Below are 13,875 nucleotides of genomic sequence, written 5' to 3' on the forward strand. Positions count from 1 at the left end.
CATCCCAGCACTGAGACAGGAGGATCACGAATTCAAGGTTGTTCTTGACTATGAAGTGACTTTGAGATCTCAGACCAAAATGACCAAAATCACCTTTCTCCCAGGGTCTCACACTCAAGGCTGGGTGTTGCGGGGTCCTCAGGGGCCCTCCTGTTGACACAACTCAGACATCAGTTTCTTTGGAAAATGGGGGCATGATCAGCACACCTGTGTTGTGACATCAGCCCACTGGAGTTGGGAGCAGGTCCAAATTCTACCATGCCCTGACCGCCTGAGGCTAGGAAGGCACCAACGGTGCCTGTAGCCGCTGCCATTAGCCAAGGTGTGGCTGGCCCTCAGCATGAAGGTGCCCAGGCCAGTACAGCAGTCTATGCTGAGGAAGTCCAAGGCAGTAGTGGTGGTAATGGCTACTGCCTGCTTCAGGAGCTTCCCTAGCAGCACCGTTCCTTGTCCTGTAGCTCTGGGCAGGCACAGGTGCCAGAAAGCCACCAGGCCCAGCCCGCAGCTGTTAGGTCAGGGCCTTGGCTGTTGTCAGGCACCTGACACAGGTGTGCCGTGCCCCTTGGGAGTCCCTGAGCTGCTGACACGCAGGACCCTGTGTGCCTCCAAACCTTGTTTGGTGGGTTTTGGTTTTCCAAGACATGTTGGCTCTGTAGCTCAGACTGGATATCAGAATTCCCCTGCCTCAGCTGCCTAGTGCTGGGATCACAACCCGCTCAGCTTCAGTCCCAACCAAGCCTCATTCTTTTCAAAAGACACAACAGGTTGGGAATAAAGCATTTTTAATTGAGCCCATAGCACCTGCCCCCAAGCAGAGGGCATTCCCAAGTACCCTGGCTTCCACTGCATGGGGACCCCAAAGCACCTTTCCCCACCGGACCCCCATTCTCACCCTCCTACTTGGGACTTTATCTCAATAAATATGACCTCAGAACCGAAAGAACCAAAGCTGGGCAAGGAGCCCCACACAGCTCACAAACAGGCTGCAGACCCAGGGCACCTGAAAGAAAGGACAGGGCATGGGTGTGAACCAGAACCCGCCTCAGCTGGAGTGAAGCACAGGTGGATAACCATGTCCCCGGCCCTGGCTTCAACCACAGCAGGACATTCTTTCTGGTCACAGAGCCACAGCTGCCTGCCCAAAACTTCCATCAGCACCCGTAGTTTTGGTCTTCACCGAATTCTGGGCAGGAAAGGGGAAACGGGAACCAGAAGCCTGGGGACAAATGGGGCAAGGCTTTTTGAAGACAAGTCTAAAGCAAGAAAAAGGAATGAGGTCGTGGACTAGGTCACTGTCCGGGGTGCACTACTAAGGGGCCAGAATCTCTGGCCTGGGTTTGGGCAACCTGGGAATCGCGGGTGGTCTGGCCCATCTCCCTACGGATGTCACCGAGCGCTGATTCTGGGTTCTCCAGCAGCCGCTGGAAGAGGCTGGGTCTGGAGCGGGGCTCGCGGCACTGGAAGGTGACAGCCACGCCCGCATCCGCCTTCATCTCCCGGGAGAAGCCGTCGGAGGAGCCGTCGAAGCAGCGGCCAATGGCGATTTCCTTGGCCAGCCGCGGGCTCTGGTCAGTGACCGTATAGACGCCATAGTTGTGACCCAGCGCGTCGAGCGGAGCGAGCATAGCGAAGGCCGTGGGGTCGTCGTTGGGAGCAGGTGGTGGGTGGCGGGCTAGGTAGTCCTGCAGGAGTGTGTTGACGGCCACGCGGCGGCAGCTGCCCTGCGGGGTCACGGTCACCAGCGTCCTGTCCACCTGGCGCTGGTCAAACAGCATGCCGCCGCACTTGAACTCCACGCAGGCGGCCGAGGCGCCGGGGCGCTCGGGATGGCGCACGCTGCGGGTGTCGCGAAGGCCATAGAGGCGGCCGCGAGTGGCCGCGTGGGTGCCGCCCGCGTTGTGCGAGCGTACCATGTACTCCTGCGGGCCCTGCAGCCGCACCTTCAGGAAGCACGCGCGGAACTCCTGCGGGTTGGGCCACCAGGCCAGCAGGTCTCCAGTCCACGAGGCGGGCGCTCCCTCCCGGAACGGCACCACGTCGTACTCGTACTTGTCTGCCTCCACGCGCGAGAACCGGAAGTGGCTGTCGGTGACCGGCGCGTCCTCGCAGTCTCTCAGACGGCGCCACGGATACACGGGCCCACGCGCCTCGGACTCACGGCCCGCGCGTGGCCGCGCAAGATTCACGCGGAAGCCTGTGCGCTTGAGTGCCGGGTCGTCGTGGTCTGTGCGCTGGTAGCCGAGGCGCTCCAGGAAGGGCTGCGCCACACCAACTGTGGCCGCGGTCGCGCGTGGCCGCGACGGCGCAGCCTCCAGCTCCTCGCCGCCCAGAGACGCTGTCACCAAAGCCGTGTAGGCGTCGGGCCGCTCGGCGTCGCAGAAGGCGGGCACGCACGCGCCGTTGGGCCCGGTGACCACGCTGTCGAAGCGGCCCCACGCGCGCGGGTTGCCCGTGAAGCCGGGCGCGGGCTCCAGGTTGAGCAGCGTCACCACCACGCCCTGCACCTGCTCTGCGGGCGCGAAGCGGTCGGTGCCGTAGGCGCGGACCTTCAAGAAGCAGCGGCGCCGCTCGGGCACGTCCAGGTTGAAGAGGCGGCGCTCGCGCACGGTGAGCGCGCCCACGAGGAAGGCGCGCTCCTCCCTGCGCACGCGCGCCGCTGCCTCCTCATGCCGGAAGTCTCCTCCTCCCTGCTCAGCCCGCTCCTCCTCCCACAGGCCGGTCTCCGGCTCCAGTGACCAGAGTGCCAGAGCCTCCGCGTGGCCGGGCATGCGCACGTGCTCGGCGTCCACGCGCACGGTTGCGCGCGCCGCGTGCAGCTGCTCTGCAGAGCCGGGCGCGCGCAGGTCGACCGCGAACATGCCGTAGGTGCGCAGCGGCGCCAGTTCCCCCGAGCTGTCCAGGAAGCGCAGGTCGCTGGACGCCGCGCGCGCCGACGCCAGGTCACGGGGGTCCACGAAGGTGACACGCGCTTCCACCGTCCCGGCGTAGGGACGACCGTCGGGGTGGCGGAAGGTACCGGGCGGCAAAACCAGCTCACCTAGCGCAGGAGCCGCCGCCTCTTCCGCGCCGCCCAGCGGGATTGCACCGCCGCGCTCCGCGTCCAGCAGCACTGTGGCCGCCTTGCGCAGCGCACGGACTTCGTGGTACACGCCGGCGCCGCGGGGGTCGAAAGGCAGCACGCGAACGCTGTCCACGAACTCGCCACTCGGGTCCACGAAGGTCACCACAAGGCGCTCGGTGGCCGGCGGCACCTCGATGGTGAAGTCGCCCTGGTAGGAGGTGAAGCCGATGGGCGCACGGCCCAGCAGGATGCTGGCGAAGCGCAGGGGCTCCCCCGAGTCCGCAGCCACCACGCGGCCCCTCACCAGCCCCCGTCGGGGCAGGCACTTGCGACAGCCACACTCGGCCACCACCTTCACCGGGAGCACGTAGCCGGAACAGCGGATGTCCCTGCTCTCCAGGCGCAGCACTGAGCAGCAGCGAGCGCCCGCGTCCCCACAGCGAGGGCCAGAGCCCACGGGGCCCGGGCAGCGCGTGTCGGTGCACAGGCCCACGTCTAGGTATGCGGGGCCGCCGCCGGGCTGGCCGCAGTCGTCGGGAAGCTTGATCAAATGTTCCTGAGGTCGGGGGTCGCAGGCCGGCTGGCCGGGAGCTGGGGAGTCCACACACCCGGGTCAAGGGAGGGTAACTGAGGTGAGGGGGCGTGGGCTGGGCTCGGGTGGGGCGGGACCGGGCTGCTCACCGAGCACTGTGAGATGGGCGGCGCGGGAGCGCACGGCGCCAGCCTCGTTCCAGGCCTTGCAGTGGTAGTCCCCTGCCTGGTCCTCGCGAAGACCCTGGAGATCCAGGTGCGGCCCAGACCCGTGCTGCCGCCGGTCCAGCAGGGTCCCGTTGTGGAACCTGAAGGAGGCAGTTGGATGACATCGTGGGGATCTTAGGGATGGTGGCCCGACCACCTCTGTCACTAGGACTGGAGAGAGGCTTCCTGGAGCTCAGCTCCCTGGACCTCTCTGCAGTCTGGACAAAGAAGAAACTGAGGCGGCAGGCAGTCTCTCCGAGGAGGTTTATGTTTTGTCGACCCTAGGCTGACTTTGAACTGCAGATCCTTGAGCCTCTGGTGTGCCCTGCCAGACCTGCTTTGTTTTTTCTTTTTCTGAGACATGGTGCCACCACTGTGTAGCCCACACTACAGTCCTCCTGCCTCGGCGCCTGGATAAAGTGTTCATCACAACACCTTAGGTTTTAGAGGTACCACAGGGTTACAGGAACTCCTGTCAACCCAAAGCTGGCTAGTTCCCTCAGTTCATGAAGACACTCACCAGGAATATTTCTTAGGCATGGGGGTCCCCGAAGCCTTGCAGCAGAAGATCACATGCTGACCTGCCTCTCTCACTCGGGACTCGGGGTGTTTTACCAGGTATGGCTTTCCTGAGGGAATAGGAGTTGGCCAAGTTCATGACCCTGCTATACCTCCAGCGACCCCCTTTTCCTCCCGTTCTCTCAGGGACAGCCTGCCTCACCCTGTACTGTCAACAAGTGAGTCACATCTTGGTTTTTTTCCCTTGGCCTGAAACATCCTCCCCTGTTACCCCTATGTTCTTGGCTGTAAGGACACTCACCTAACTCTTTAAGGACGATGGTGACCACGGCTGAGTTGGAGCTGTTGGCATGGGCCTGGGCTGTACCAACTGAGAAGCCATCCATCTGGGCACTGACATTGACCTGACTGCCAGCACAGACTCCAGGAACCCCGAAGGTTCCATGGGTGTCACTGGTGGCTACAGTGCCAGGTCCGGCTCGAAGGAAGACCCTGGCTCCTGGCAGTGGTCGCCCAGATGGGGTGACCACTGAGCCCAAGAGGATGTGGTCAGAGCACCCACAGCTGTCAGAGCTACACCCTAGGGGGAACACGGGGCGGGGGAGGCAGAGAGAACTCTTGGGGAGAGTTTTGCACTCAGTCATTCAACAAACATACCCCCCCCCCATCAATTCCCCACAGGCTTCAGTGAGTCTGGAGACAGGAATGAATGGGCACAGCTGGACTAGTTGGAGGAAGCTGGATCCAGAGACGCGGGGAAGAAACTCCAAGGAGGGGACCCGAGAGATTGATTCACAAAAGTTGGCGAGGAGAACTGGTTCACAGGAACACCTAGGCAGGGCTGGGAGCCAGGGGCTGTCTTGGACAACATCTGTCTCGCTGCTAATGCTGCCGCTTCTTTACAAAATGGAAAATTACAGTGGAAACTTGAAGGGAGAGGTGCTGGAGATGGGGTGGGGTCCCCACCCTATGAGGGCTCTGCTGCAGCGGTTACAGACCATGTTTGTGGAATTTCCAGTCCCCTCCTGGCTGGCCCTGGAAGGGCCTGGGCATTGTGTTTGCCAAGGTGTGAGCGCGTGTCTGCGTGGGCGAGCAGGGCAGACGGAGGCTGAATGCTACATGCGTTCACTCAGAGTATGCAACTGGCTTGCATCTGCACACAGGGCTACCTTTGTGTGTGCACTAGAGGAAATGGCCCCTCGAGTCTGGCCATGCCTGCCTGGCATCTACCGACCTTTTGCGTAGTCCCTTTCCCTTGCGCGTAGGATTCTATACCCAGTAAAATAGCATTCGGTTGTGCGCAGTCACGGCCCATCCGGCAAAGGAGGGAAGGGGTTGCCAATATTGGACCCTTCTAGACCCCGACCTAGGTCCCAAGTTCCTCCCTTTACTGGCCTGGCCTCTTCTGGCCCTGCCCCTTCAACTAATCCTGCCCTCTGGGCTCCTCTTTATGCAGGCCCCACCCCTGACCGTCCCTCTTCAGGCCCCGTCCCCTCCTACCTGGGCACCTGGACCTCACGCACTTCTGCGCCTCCTGGGAGCTCCCAGGACACGTATCCCCAGAAGAGCTTTGACAGCTGCGGCGGCGCAGGCGACGGCCTGGCCCGCAGCTCTTGGAGCAGAGACCCCACGCGCCCCATGAGCCCCACGCGGCCTCTGCGGAGCAAGGAGAAAGATGAGGAGCTGTCAACCCCCTACAGCGGCTTTCTCGACTAAGCGGGTCCGGTTCCCTGGAATACACGTACCCTGACTGCAGGGTCACAGAGTCCTGCAGAACACACCCCAGCTCCCTGCCAGGTGTACTCCTGGCTAGCCCTGCTGTTCCCCATCGGTCTTGAATATGACCAGGGGGAGGGGAGGCTCAAGCCATCCCCCAGCACTGAGCTATTCAGGATGGATTGTTGGGGTCCTGGACCGTCGATACACTACCACCTGGGCCCAGCTCCGCCCCCTCAAACGAATGCCCGCAGGGTGTGGGTGTGTCTCATCGAAGCCAAGCCCACACGACCCCACCTCGGTGGAAATGCAGGCCTAGCTCTCACCGGATCTTGCTCCTCAGGGTCACACTTTCTATGTCCCCGCCCGCCTAGGACTACCTTACCCACTGGGCAGCGGAAGCGCACGTGGTAGTTGGAGCAGCGGCGGCCTCGGGGCTGCTCCCGATTGAGACACCAGAAACCGCGTGCCGGGTTGGCGTGCACGCGCTCGCCCATGGAGGCCGGTAGCGCCCAGTCTGTGGTGCGCGCCTCCAGCGCCAGCGGCCGCGGGCACACGCGCGCGGGACCGTAGTAGAAGCGGATGGCGGCCAGGCTCTCGAAGTCGCCATCTCCTCCGGGGTGGTCTACGTTGAACCACGACGTCCACTCGCTGGCCTCTGCGGGCACAGCGTGTTGAGCCCGGGTCCCCACCTCCCGTCAGTCCCTCCAGCTTGGGGCCCTGGGGTTAGGATTTCCAGAAGCTGCGATGTCCAAGGACTACGCTCCCCACCCTCCCCCATATCTCCACCAGGCCCAGGTCACACAACTCGGTCGCAGAGACGACTTACCCTCCCAGTCCTCCAGGGCTGGGGAGGGCTGGCCGGGGTCTGGCGGCCATCCTACAGGATCCCTGGTGGCTGCAGTGCGCTCCTTGGTGGGGTTAGCATCTGTAAGAGTGCAAGTGGGGGGACCGCTGGGACCCCCTTCTGGTGCAATAGGAGGACCATGACCACTGCATTTCACGGGATAGGAAACAGCTCTAGCCCTGGGGTCTGCAGCGCTATGCCCTCGGCTGCTAGTCCCATTACTAGCAGTGGACCCTGAAGCCCTGGCCTTTAGACTCGTGTTCATCAAACACAAGTTTAGTCGCGTGCATTCGGTGGTGCCTCTGCCCGCAGACCGCTGCGTTCTCTTCCTAGAAGTTCCTTTTGCTCTACTCTCCCCGGTCTTTCTAGATGGGGTTCAAGGTGTTAACAGAGAAGTCTTTGGCTTCTCTGGCCTCCAACTTTCCAAGATGGATTAGGAGGGGTGACAGGTTCAAGCGAACCCCTTCTTCCTGGAGCCTCAGTCTTCTGAGAAATGGGCCTGTCACCAGCTACGCGGAGGGACAGATCCGATCCATGGTCAACTCCTGGCCTGGTGCTCTACCCCCCCGAGAGGATGGAAAGAAGAGGTCTCTTTCGGTCGCTCGGCTCTCAGTGAAGCTCGTGAGGTGCCCCACCCATCCCCTTTGATGCGCGCACAGTGATCAGCCTCCCGGCCCCAGGGCATCTCACCTCGCGCTCCCACTAGGTGCACGGCCGCGATGTACAGACAGAGCAAGGGCAGCGGTGGTGGTGCCATCGCTAGGTCACAGCGCCTCTGCAAAGCGCTCGGATCCGACTGGGACGGGTCGGGCGCCTGCTAGGGACTGATGGGGGCGGGACGCGGCCGCAAGCCCCGCCCCTGTAAACCACTCTAGGTTTCCCTTCCTCGAGGCCTCCCGCGGTGCCTCACCCTCAGACTGCGTCCCACGTTCCTCCTCCGCCTTCTCCAACTAGATCCCGCGTCGCGTGGGAGGCGCCATTTGGTCTTAAACTTGAAACTGCTGGACACTTCGGCGGCTGGAAGTTATCTACCGTGTTTAACTTCGGTCTTAACTCTAGGAGACTCCCGACAGCCGGAAGTCGCACCCGGGTCTACCCTCTATTCTAGAAAGCTCCACGGCACAACTCCTCTCCTCAAGCCGCGAGGGAAGTTCCTTCTCTACTAGTCCACCCCCTTGGTCTGGCGCACAAAGGAGGCGGAGGGAGAGGTGGTGGAGATGTTTATTGGTGCGGGTCACAGCGCGGCCACGCAGTCGGTGCCAGTATATTTTGGCAGGCGCAGGCCAAACTTGCGGCGCACGTCGTCAGGCACGAACCTGCCGACCACAAAGTGGTGGCGCCCGGAGAAGCGACTCGCGCAGCTCTTGGGCGCAGCGAAGGACACTAGCACGTCGGGCTGCACGTCATCCTTTGCGTCGCCGCCAGCCTCGGTGTCCCAACCTGAGGGCGGAAGAGGGGGAGCTGGGAGGACCGCGGCTCCCGGACAGGGTCTGCCTGTCTCCCTCCAGGTTCCGTGCCTCAACCTCCGACACGTGGGTAGCGGTCAGATCTGCTGACCGCAGAACCGCTTCCACCCTCGTCTTACTTCCTTTCCACCGTCCCCTGGCAAGACCCAGCCTCTGTCTTCTGATCCGTGCCCCAGCAGACAGAAGCCGCCTTGCTCAGACCAGACCTTCCTCACCCCCAACCCCGACCAGGTTTCCCACCCTGTACTTGTGACCTGAGACCCTCCCTCAGAACTGTGCCCTTACTTCCCCACCGGGTCATTTAACCATAAGCCACCTGCTCCTCTCTCTAAGAAGAGGCTTCCAACTGCAGGGTCCCTCTTTTTTCGGGTCCACCTGCAGCCTTATCCCCTCTTCCCAGACTAGATATGTTTCGGTCTTGATCTGGAATGGTCCTGGGACCCTCAAACTGGGGACACTACCACGCAGCCCCAAAAGAGGACTGAAAGCTGTTTGTTCCCGGCAGGCATGGCCTCTTGAGGACTGAGCTCACGTCTGCTCTGCAGCAGGGCCAACGGTGGGTGGTGCCCGTTTACCTGGGCACCCGGACCAAGAGGACACCGGGTCACTTGGGGCAGCCACTTTTAACTTCCCCATCCTTAGGAAGGGTGTGAAACAGAATGAGGGCAGACGCGGAAATTGAGGTTGAATGAGGAAAAGCGAGGCTGGGGGGGGGGGGGTAAAAGGGAGACACTGAGGCTGGAAAAGGTGGATGGAGAAAACAGACTGGGGTGATCAGACTGCTCCTGGGTGGCATGCCTGAGGGGACGTCCAGGCTCACGAGCGGGATGGAGAGCCGCTTCAGAGTGGCCAGCGCGCGCGCGCAGGGCCCGCCCACCTCCGCCGGCCTCACCCCGGGGCCTAGCACTGCGTCCACCACCAGCCCGTAGGCGTCATCGATGAGCCGCACCTGAGGGGAAGGGGTGGGCCGTGTGAGGGGCCGGATTGGGGACGGGTCAGGGCGGGGTCAGGGTAGGCTCAGCTGACCTCGGCGGGCAGAAAGGACAGGAAAGGAATGTCCATCTTCTCGCACTGCGTGGTCAGGTCGCAGTGCAGAGTGTCGGCCGAACGCGCCGGGCAGAAGATGCTGGGCTGGTAGTCCTGAGGGAACCCGGGTCTGGTGATGGCGGCAGCAGGAGGGAGACCACCCCAGTTCTTGTCCTCAGCGGAACCCCAACCCAGCTCTGTTCCCCGCCATAGGACCCTGCTACTCACGAACACCCGCAGGTGCCGGGCACACGCTAGCCCCACAGCGCCGTTCTGCTCCGGGCCGCACACGACCAGTACCGTCCTCTGCTTGCGCGACAGCGAGGACAAAGGGAACGCCTGGGGCGTAGCAGAGGGACAGAGTGGTGGTCTGTGTACAGGCCCAGTGTGGTTTGTTTACTCCATGCACTTTGGACACAATCCCTACTTTCCTGGCGCTGAAAAGTGGGGTTAACCTGGAGGAAAATCTGCAACCGGACAAGCGTGGCGCCTAGACCATCTGTCTGCCCCGCTCCTGCCTTTACTATTTCCTATTTGCCTTCTATTTCAGAAACTCAGTCTGTCTACATGGTTTTGTTATTGTTTGAGAGGTTCACGCTCAGGCTGGCCTTGGACTTGCAACAATCTTCCTGCCTCAGGAGCTGCTGGACAGGCCGTTGCAAGCCACCACAAGGACAGTCTGGGCTACCGAAGAGGGTCAGTGAGGAGGCTCAGCAGGTGAAGTTTTCTTGAGACCCACATGGTGGAGAACATTAGCGCCCACAAACTGTCTTCCCCGCTCCACATGCTCACGCTCACACGGGGGAGGGGCAATTAATGTAATTAAATTTTAAAGGAAGGAGAGGCGAGACACAGGTGGAGAGGGGCTTCAGCATGTACAACCTCTATGAATTGCCTGTTCATAGAGGCCCCTAAGGACAGGCTCAGTCGGCCTCAAAGGCAGCTCCTCTGGCGTCATCACCACTTTCCTGTCATATTGGGGGAACCTATGGGGTAAAGATTTACCTGAGTACTGCTTCAGACCTCATTTGACCACCCTGCCCATCCGGACCTGCTTCCTCGTGGGGACATTTAGGGGTGTTCAGATGGTAGGTAGGCTGTTATAGGTCGCACTTCTAGGGGACCCAGGCCTGCAATTCGAGGGCCCATGTCCCACACTGTAGGTGTTCCCCCATCTGAGTCTCTGAGGACCCCATTTCTGCCTTGTCTGGCAGTGAGCCTGAAAATGAAGCCTTGTACTTCAGCTTCCCCACCCAAGCTATGGGTTGAAGTAGCCCCGAGCAAAGGGGGCTAGTACCTTGGCCACAGCCACCGCACTGCCGTGCCCGCATAGTTCCACCAGCTGCTGCTGCCCGAAGCGGTACTCGTCCAGCAGCTCCCGCTCCAGGGCGGCCGCCTCCGAGATGCTGCTGGTAGAGTTGGACAACACGCTCAGAGGCGCAGAAAGGGAACGGAGACTCGAGGATGGCTGCCCAGATCCGGTGGAAGGCTCTGGCCTCGTCCTTACCCACGAGGAGTTTCAGGGGGCGTCATTTCTTGCCCTGTTTCCCCATCCCACAAGCATGGTTTGAAACGGCAGCCGCAGCCTGAGGCACGCGCGTCCTCTGGTGGTGAAAGACGCACATGTGGCTCAGCATTTTTTTTTAAACCCCAAAGAACAACACAGAGATCAGGAGAAAAGATTCCGAATACAGACTGATTTCCCCAAGCCACATATCCCAGGGTGTCATCGAACTCCTAATTCTCTTCCCTCAGATGTATAACTGGTGTGCCCACCCACCCCCAAACCTTAAAAAAAAAAATTGACCGGGAGGTGAGTTGATTCTGACGCAAGGACGGATGAGGAAGTTCAGGACAGCAGGGGGGAAATGGAAGTCGGACCCTCAACTGTGAGACCCTTGACGGCCCATCTTACAGGACAATGAAATTAAGATATCTGAGCCTAGCTTTGTACCCCATGCCTTTAATTCTAGCACCCAGGAGGCAGAGGCTGGCAGATTGTGAGTTTAAGAGCAGCCTTCGCTCAGGGCCAGTCGGGGCTACGTAGTGAGACCCTATCAAAGGTGTGTGCCATCAATGATGGACATGAAAAAAGAAAGAAAAGATTATCTGGACCAATTTGGCTAAGAGCTACCTCTACCTCTAACAAAACTGAAGGCAAGAATAGATTACATAATTCACGAGTCTGTGTTCAAAAGTCATTAGCAATTTAATGTTGCATGTGTGAACACCTGTCAGCCATGTGTGAGGTCCCACATTCTACACCTAGCACTAGGAAAAAAGAATTTTTAGAAAGCAATGGCAGTGCTAAGCATGTCTGATCATGGGAAGCAGAGCAGAGGCTGGGGGCCTCTCCTTGCAGGTGGGGCAGGTGAGCTGGCAAGAGACTCTGTACTAGAGAACCAGGGCTGGGGTAGCACAGGGCCTGCTTGGGGCCATCAGTCTTTCCAGCTGTGCCTATTGGCCAGGGGTCACAAAGTGTCTTCTCAGGGGAGGGGCAATAAATGTAATTAAATTTTAAAGGAAGGAGAGGGGAGACACAGGTGGAGAGGGGCTTCAGCATTTACAACCTCTATGAATTGCCTGTTCATAGAGGCCCCTAAGGACAGGCTCAGTGGGCCTCAGACGCCAAGAGATGACCACAGGCAGGGCGTCCTGGGAAGGGAAGAGCTCCAAGGGAGGTAAAAGCAAAAAGTTAGAGCACTGGAACAAGCAGAACAGACAGCGCTCAGTGCCACAGCCTTTAATCCCAGCACTCAGAGGCAGAGGCAGGCGGATCTCTGAGTTCCAGGCCAGCCTGGTCTACAGAGAGAACAACCATCCACCATCCCCCTGCAAAAAAGCAAACAAAGCACCGTGAGGACGACATAGGAGCACAGGGGCAGGGTAGAAACCCTGGAAAGGAGGGTGTGGTGCCGCAGTTAGATGAAGGGGGCCCTGGGCTCCTTGCCCAGCTTCTGGGACAGCACAATCAGTGTGCACTCAGTGTGCACAGATATGGTGGCACATGCTTGAATCCCAGCACTTGGAGGGTGAGGCAGGACCATCACAAGTCCTGAGCCAACTGGTCTGCTTAGTGAAATTCTGTCTCAAAAAACAAGTTTGTGGGGTTGAAAGATGATCAGTGTACTGCTCTTGCAGGGACTGAATTCAGCTCCCAGCACCCACACCAAGCAGTTCACAGCCACCTGCAACTCCAGCTCCAAGGGATCCGATGCCTGTCACCTCCACAGGCACCAGCACGCGCGCGCGCGCGCGCACACACACACACACACACACACACACACACACACACACACGACACAATGAGGAGATGCCTTAAATTGGTAAATTGCTTTCCTTGCAAGCATGATGACCTTAGTTTAATTCTCAGAACCCATGGGGGGGGGGGGAGACACAAAACAACAACAACAAAAAGAAACCAGCTGGGTGTAGTAGGTGTGCCTATAACCTAAGCACTGGCAAGGTACAGACAGGAGGATGTGTGGAACTCACTTACTGGCCAGCCAGTATCAAATCAGTCAAGTTTAGGTTCAGTGAAAGACTCTGTCTCAAAAAACTCAGGTCAAGAAAAATAAAGGAAGACACCTGATGTGGACCTCTGGTCTCCACTGGCAAGCACACGCATCGCTGTGCAGACTTAGCCTCCACCTTTGTCTGACAGCCATGGCTGCCTCTGCAGGGGTGGTGGTGATGGTCTCCTCCCGACAGTGGGCAGTCCAGGGAATAACCCGACCAAGGGGCAGCAGCTAACTCTGGAGAACAGAGTGGACAAGAGCTCATGGGATCAGCAGGGAAGCCCATCTGCTATTGGAGACTGTTAGGAGGGAGGTCTCCCCCCACCCCATCAATGCTGCTCCTAAGACAAGGACAGCAAGGCTAGGGTTTCTTTACAGGCCCAGTGCTGAGGTCTGAAAAGGGAACTGGGTCTGACAACCCCAAATCACTTCTAGAAGGGCACCGGAGATGCTCTCCCCAACATCCGTTCCCATCGCTGTTGCTCACCTTGTGCCCTGAAATGAACCAGCGTTATAACCCATAACCCCCACCCCGAGCTTTCTTGGCTTCCAGTGGCAGCTGATATTCAAAGCCTCTATGCAACTCCAAGTCCCTCAGGATAATCGCACAGTGAGAGTAACTGAGGGTAGGCTTGCCTGGAATGCGGTTTCCCTGGCAACTCGGCTACTGCTGCACTCGCAAGCTCCCAGCAGACCTTAGGACCCACCCCAGTCATTCCCCTGCCTCTACCCTGGCCTCAGCTCCCTGTCACCTGCTGACCTGATAAAGCACCTCTCCTCTGGCGCCTCTCCCGGGCCTTGGTCGCTGCAGGCACTGTTGTTCATGGTCACACAGACAAGCTGGCTCCCCGCTGCCTTTTAAGCAAGCCCCGTGGGTGGAGCCTTGAGGCTGAATGCCTGCTTGAGAGGCACTGCAAGCAGCTATTGGCCAAAGCACAGGGATGACTTAACCCTGAGGAGTCCGGGTAGCAGACAGGTGTAGAG

General features: G+C 59.7%; 2 protein-coding genes across 2 annotated transcripts; both read right to left on the reverse strand.

Moving 5' to 3' along the window:
• Nucleotides 1-796: 796 nt before the first annotated feature.
• Cilp2 (cartilage intermediate layer protein 2) lies at nucleotides 797-7,638 on the reverse strand. Its single transcript, XM_038325480.1, has 8 exons — nucleotides 7,572-7,638; nucleotides 6,864-6,962; nucleotides 6,420-6,692; nucleotides 5,819-5,974; nucleotides 4,620-4,898; nucleotides 4,320-4,428; nucleotides 3,743-3,900; nucleotides 797-3,652 (listed from the first exon to the last, which is right to left on the reverse strand). Exons 1-8 carry the CDS (start codon nucleotides 7,636-7,638, stop codon nucleotides 1,290-1,292), a joined length of 3,504 nt encoding a protein of 1,167 aa, XP_038181408.1. The 3' UTR covers nucleotides 797-1,289.
• A 477-nt stretch (nucleotides 7,639-8,115) lies between these two features.
• Nucleotides 8,116-13,748, reverse strand: Yjefn3 (YjeF N-terminal domain containing 3). The gene is made up of 6 exons (XM_038329098.1): nucleotides 13,652-13,748; nucleotides 10,671-10,779; nucleotides 9,602-9,712; nucleotides 9,374-9,487; nucleotides 9,146-9,296; nucleotides 8,116-8,321 (listed from the first exon to the last, which is right to left on the reverse strand). Exons 1-6 carry the CDS (start codon nucleotides 13,714-13,716, stop codon nucleotides 8,116-8,118), a joined length of 756 nt encoding a protein of 251 aa, XP_038185026.1. The 5' UTR covers nucleotides 13,717-13,748.
• Nucleotides 13,749-13,875: the final 127 nt, after the last annotated feature.

This window comes from Arvicola amphibius, chromosome 4 (assembly GCF_903992535.2).
Source record: "Arvicola amphibius chromosome 4, mArvAmp1.2, whole genome shotgun sequence".
Taxonomy (NCBI): Eukaryota; Metazoa; Chordata; class Mammalia; order Rodentia; family Cricetidae; genus Arvicola; species Arvicola amphibius.

What these genes read in the sequence shown, in the direction of transcription:
- Cilp2 (XM_038325480.1), bottom strand. Translation starts at nt 7,638, where the DNA reads ATGGCACCACCACCGCTGCCCTTGCTCTGTCTGTACATCGCGGCCGTG. An exon ending in GCGCTTCCGCTGCCCAGTGG is followed by an intron (nt 5,975 to 6,419) that starts GTAAGGTAGTCC and finishes CTTGCTCCGCAG; the next exon opens with AGGCCGCGTGGGGCTCATGG. An exon ending in CGCCCATCTCACAGTGCTCG is followed by an intron (nt 3,653 to 3,742) that starts GTGAGCAGCCCG and finishes TGGACTCCCCAG; the next exon opens with CTCCCGGCCAGCCGGCCTGC.
- Yjefn3 (XM_038329098.1), bottom strand. Translation starts at nt 13,716, where the DNA reads ATGAACAACAGTGCCTGCAGCGACCAAGGCCCGGGAGAGGCGCCAGAG. An exon ending in GAGGAGAGGTGCTTTATCAG is followed by an intron (nt 10,780 to 13,651) that starts GTCAGCAGGTGA and finishes CTCTACCAGCAG; the next exon opens with CATCTCGGAGGCGGCCGCCC. An exon ending in GAGCCTGGACGTCCCCTCAG is followed by an intron (nt 8,322 to 9,145) that starts GCATGCCACCCA and finishes TTCCGCCCTCAG; the next exon opens with GTTGGGACACCGAGGCTGGC.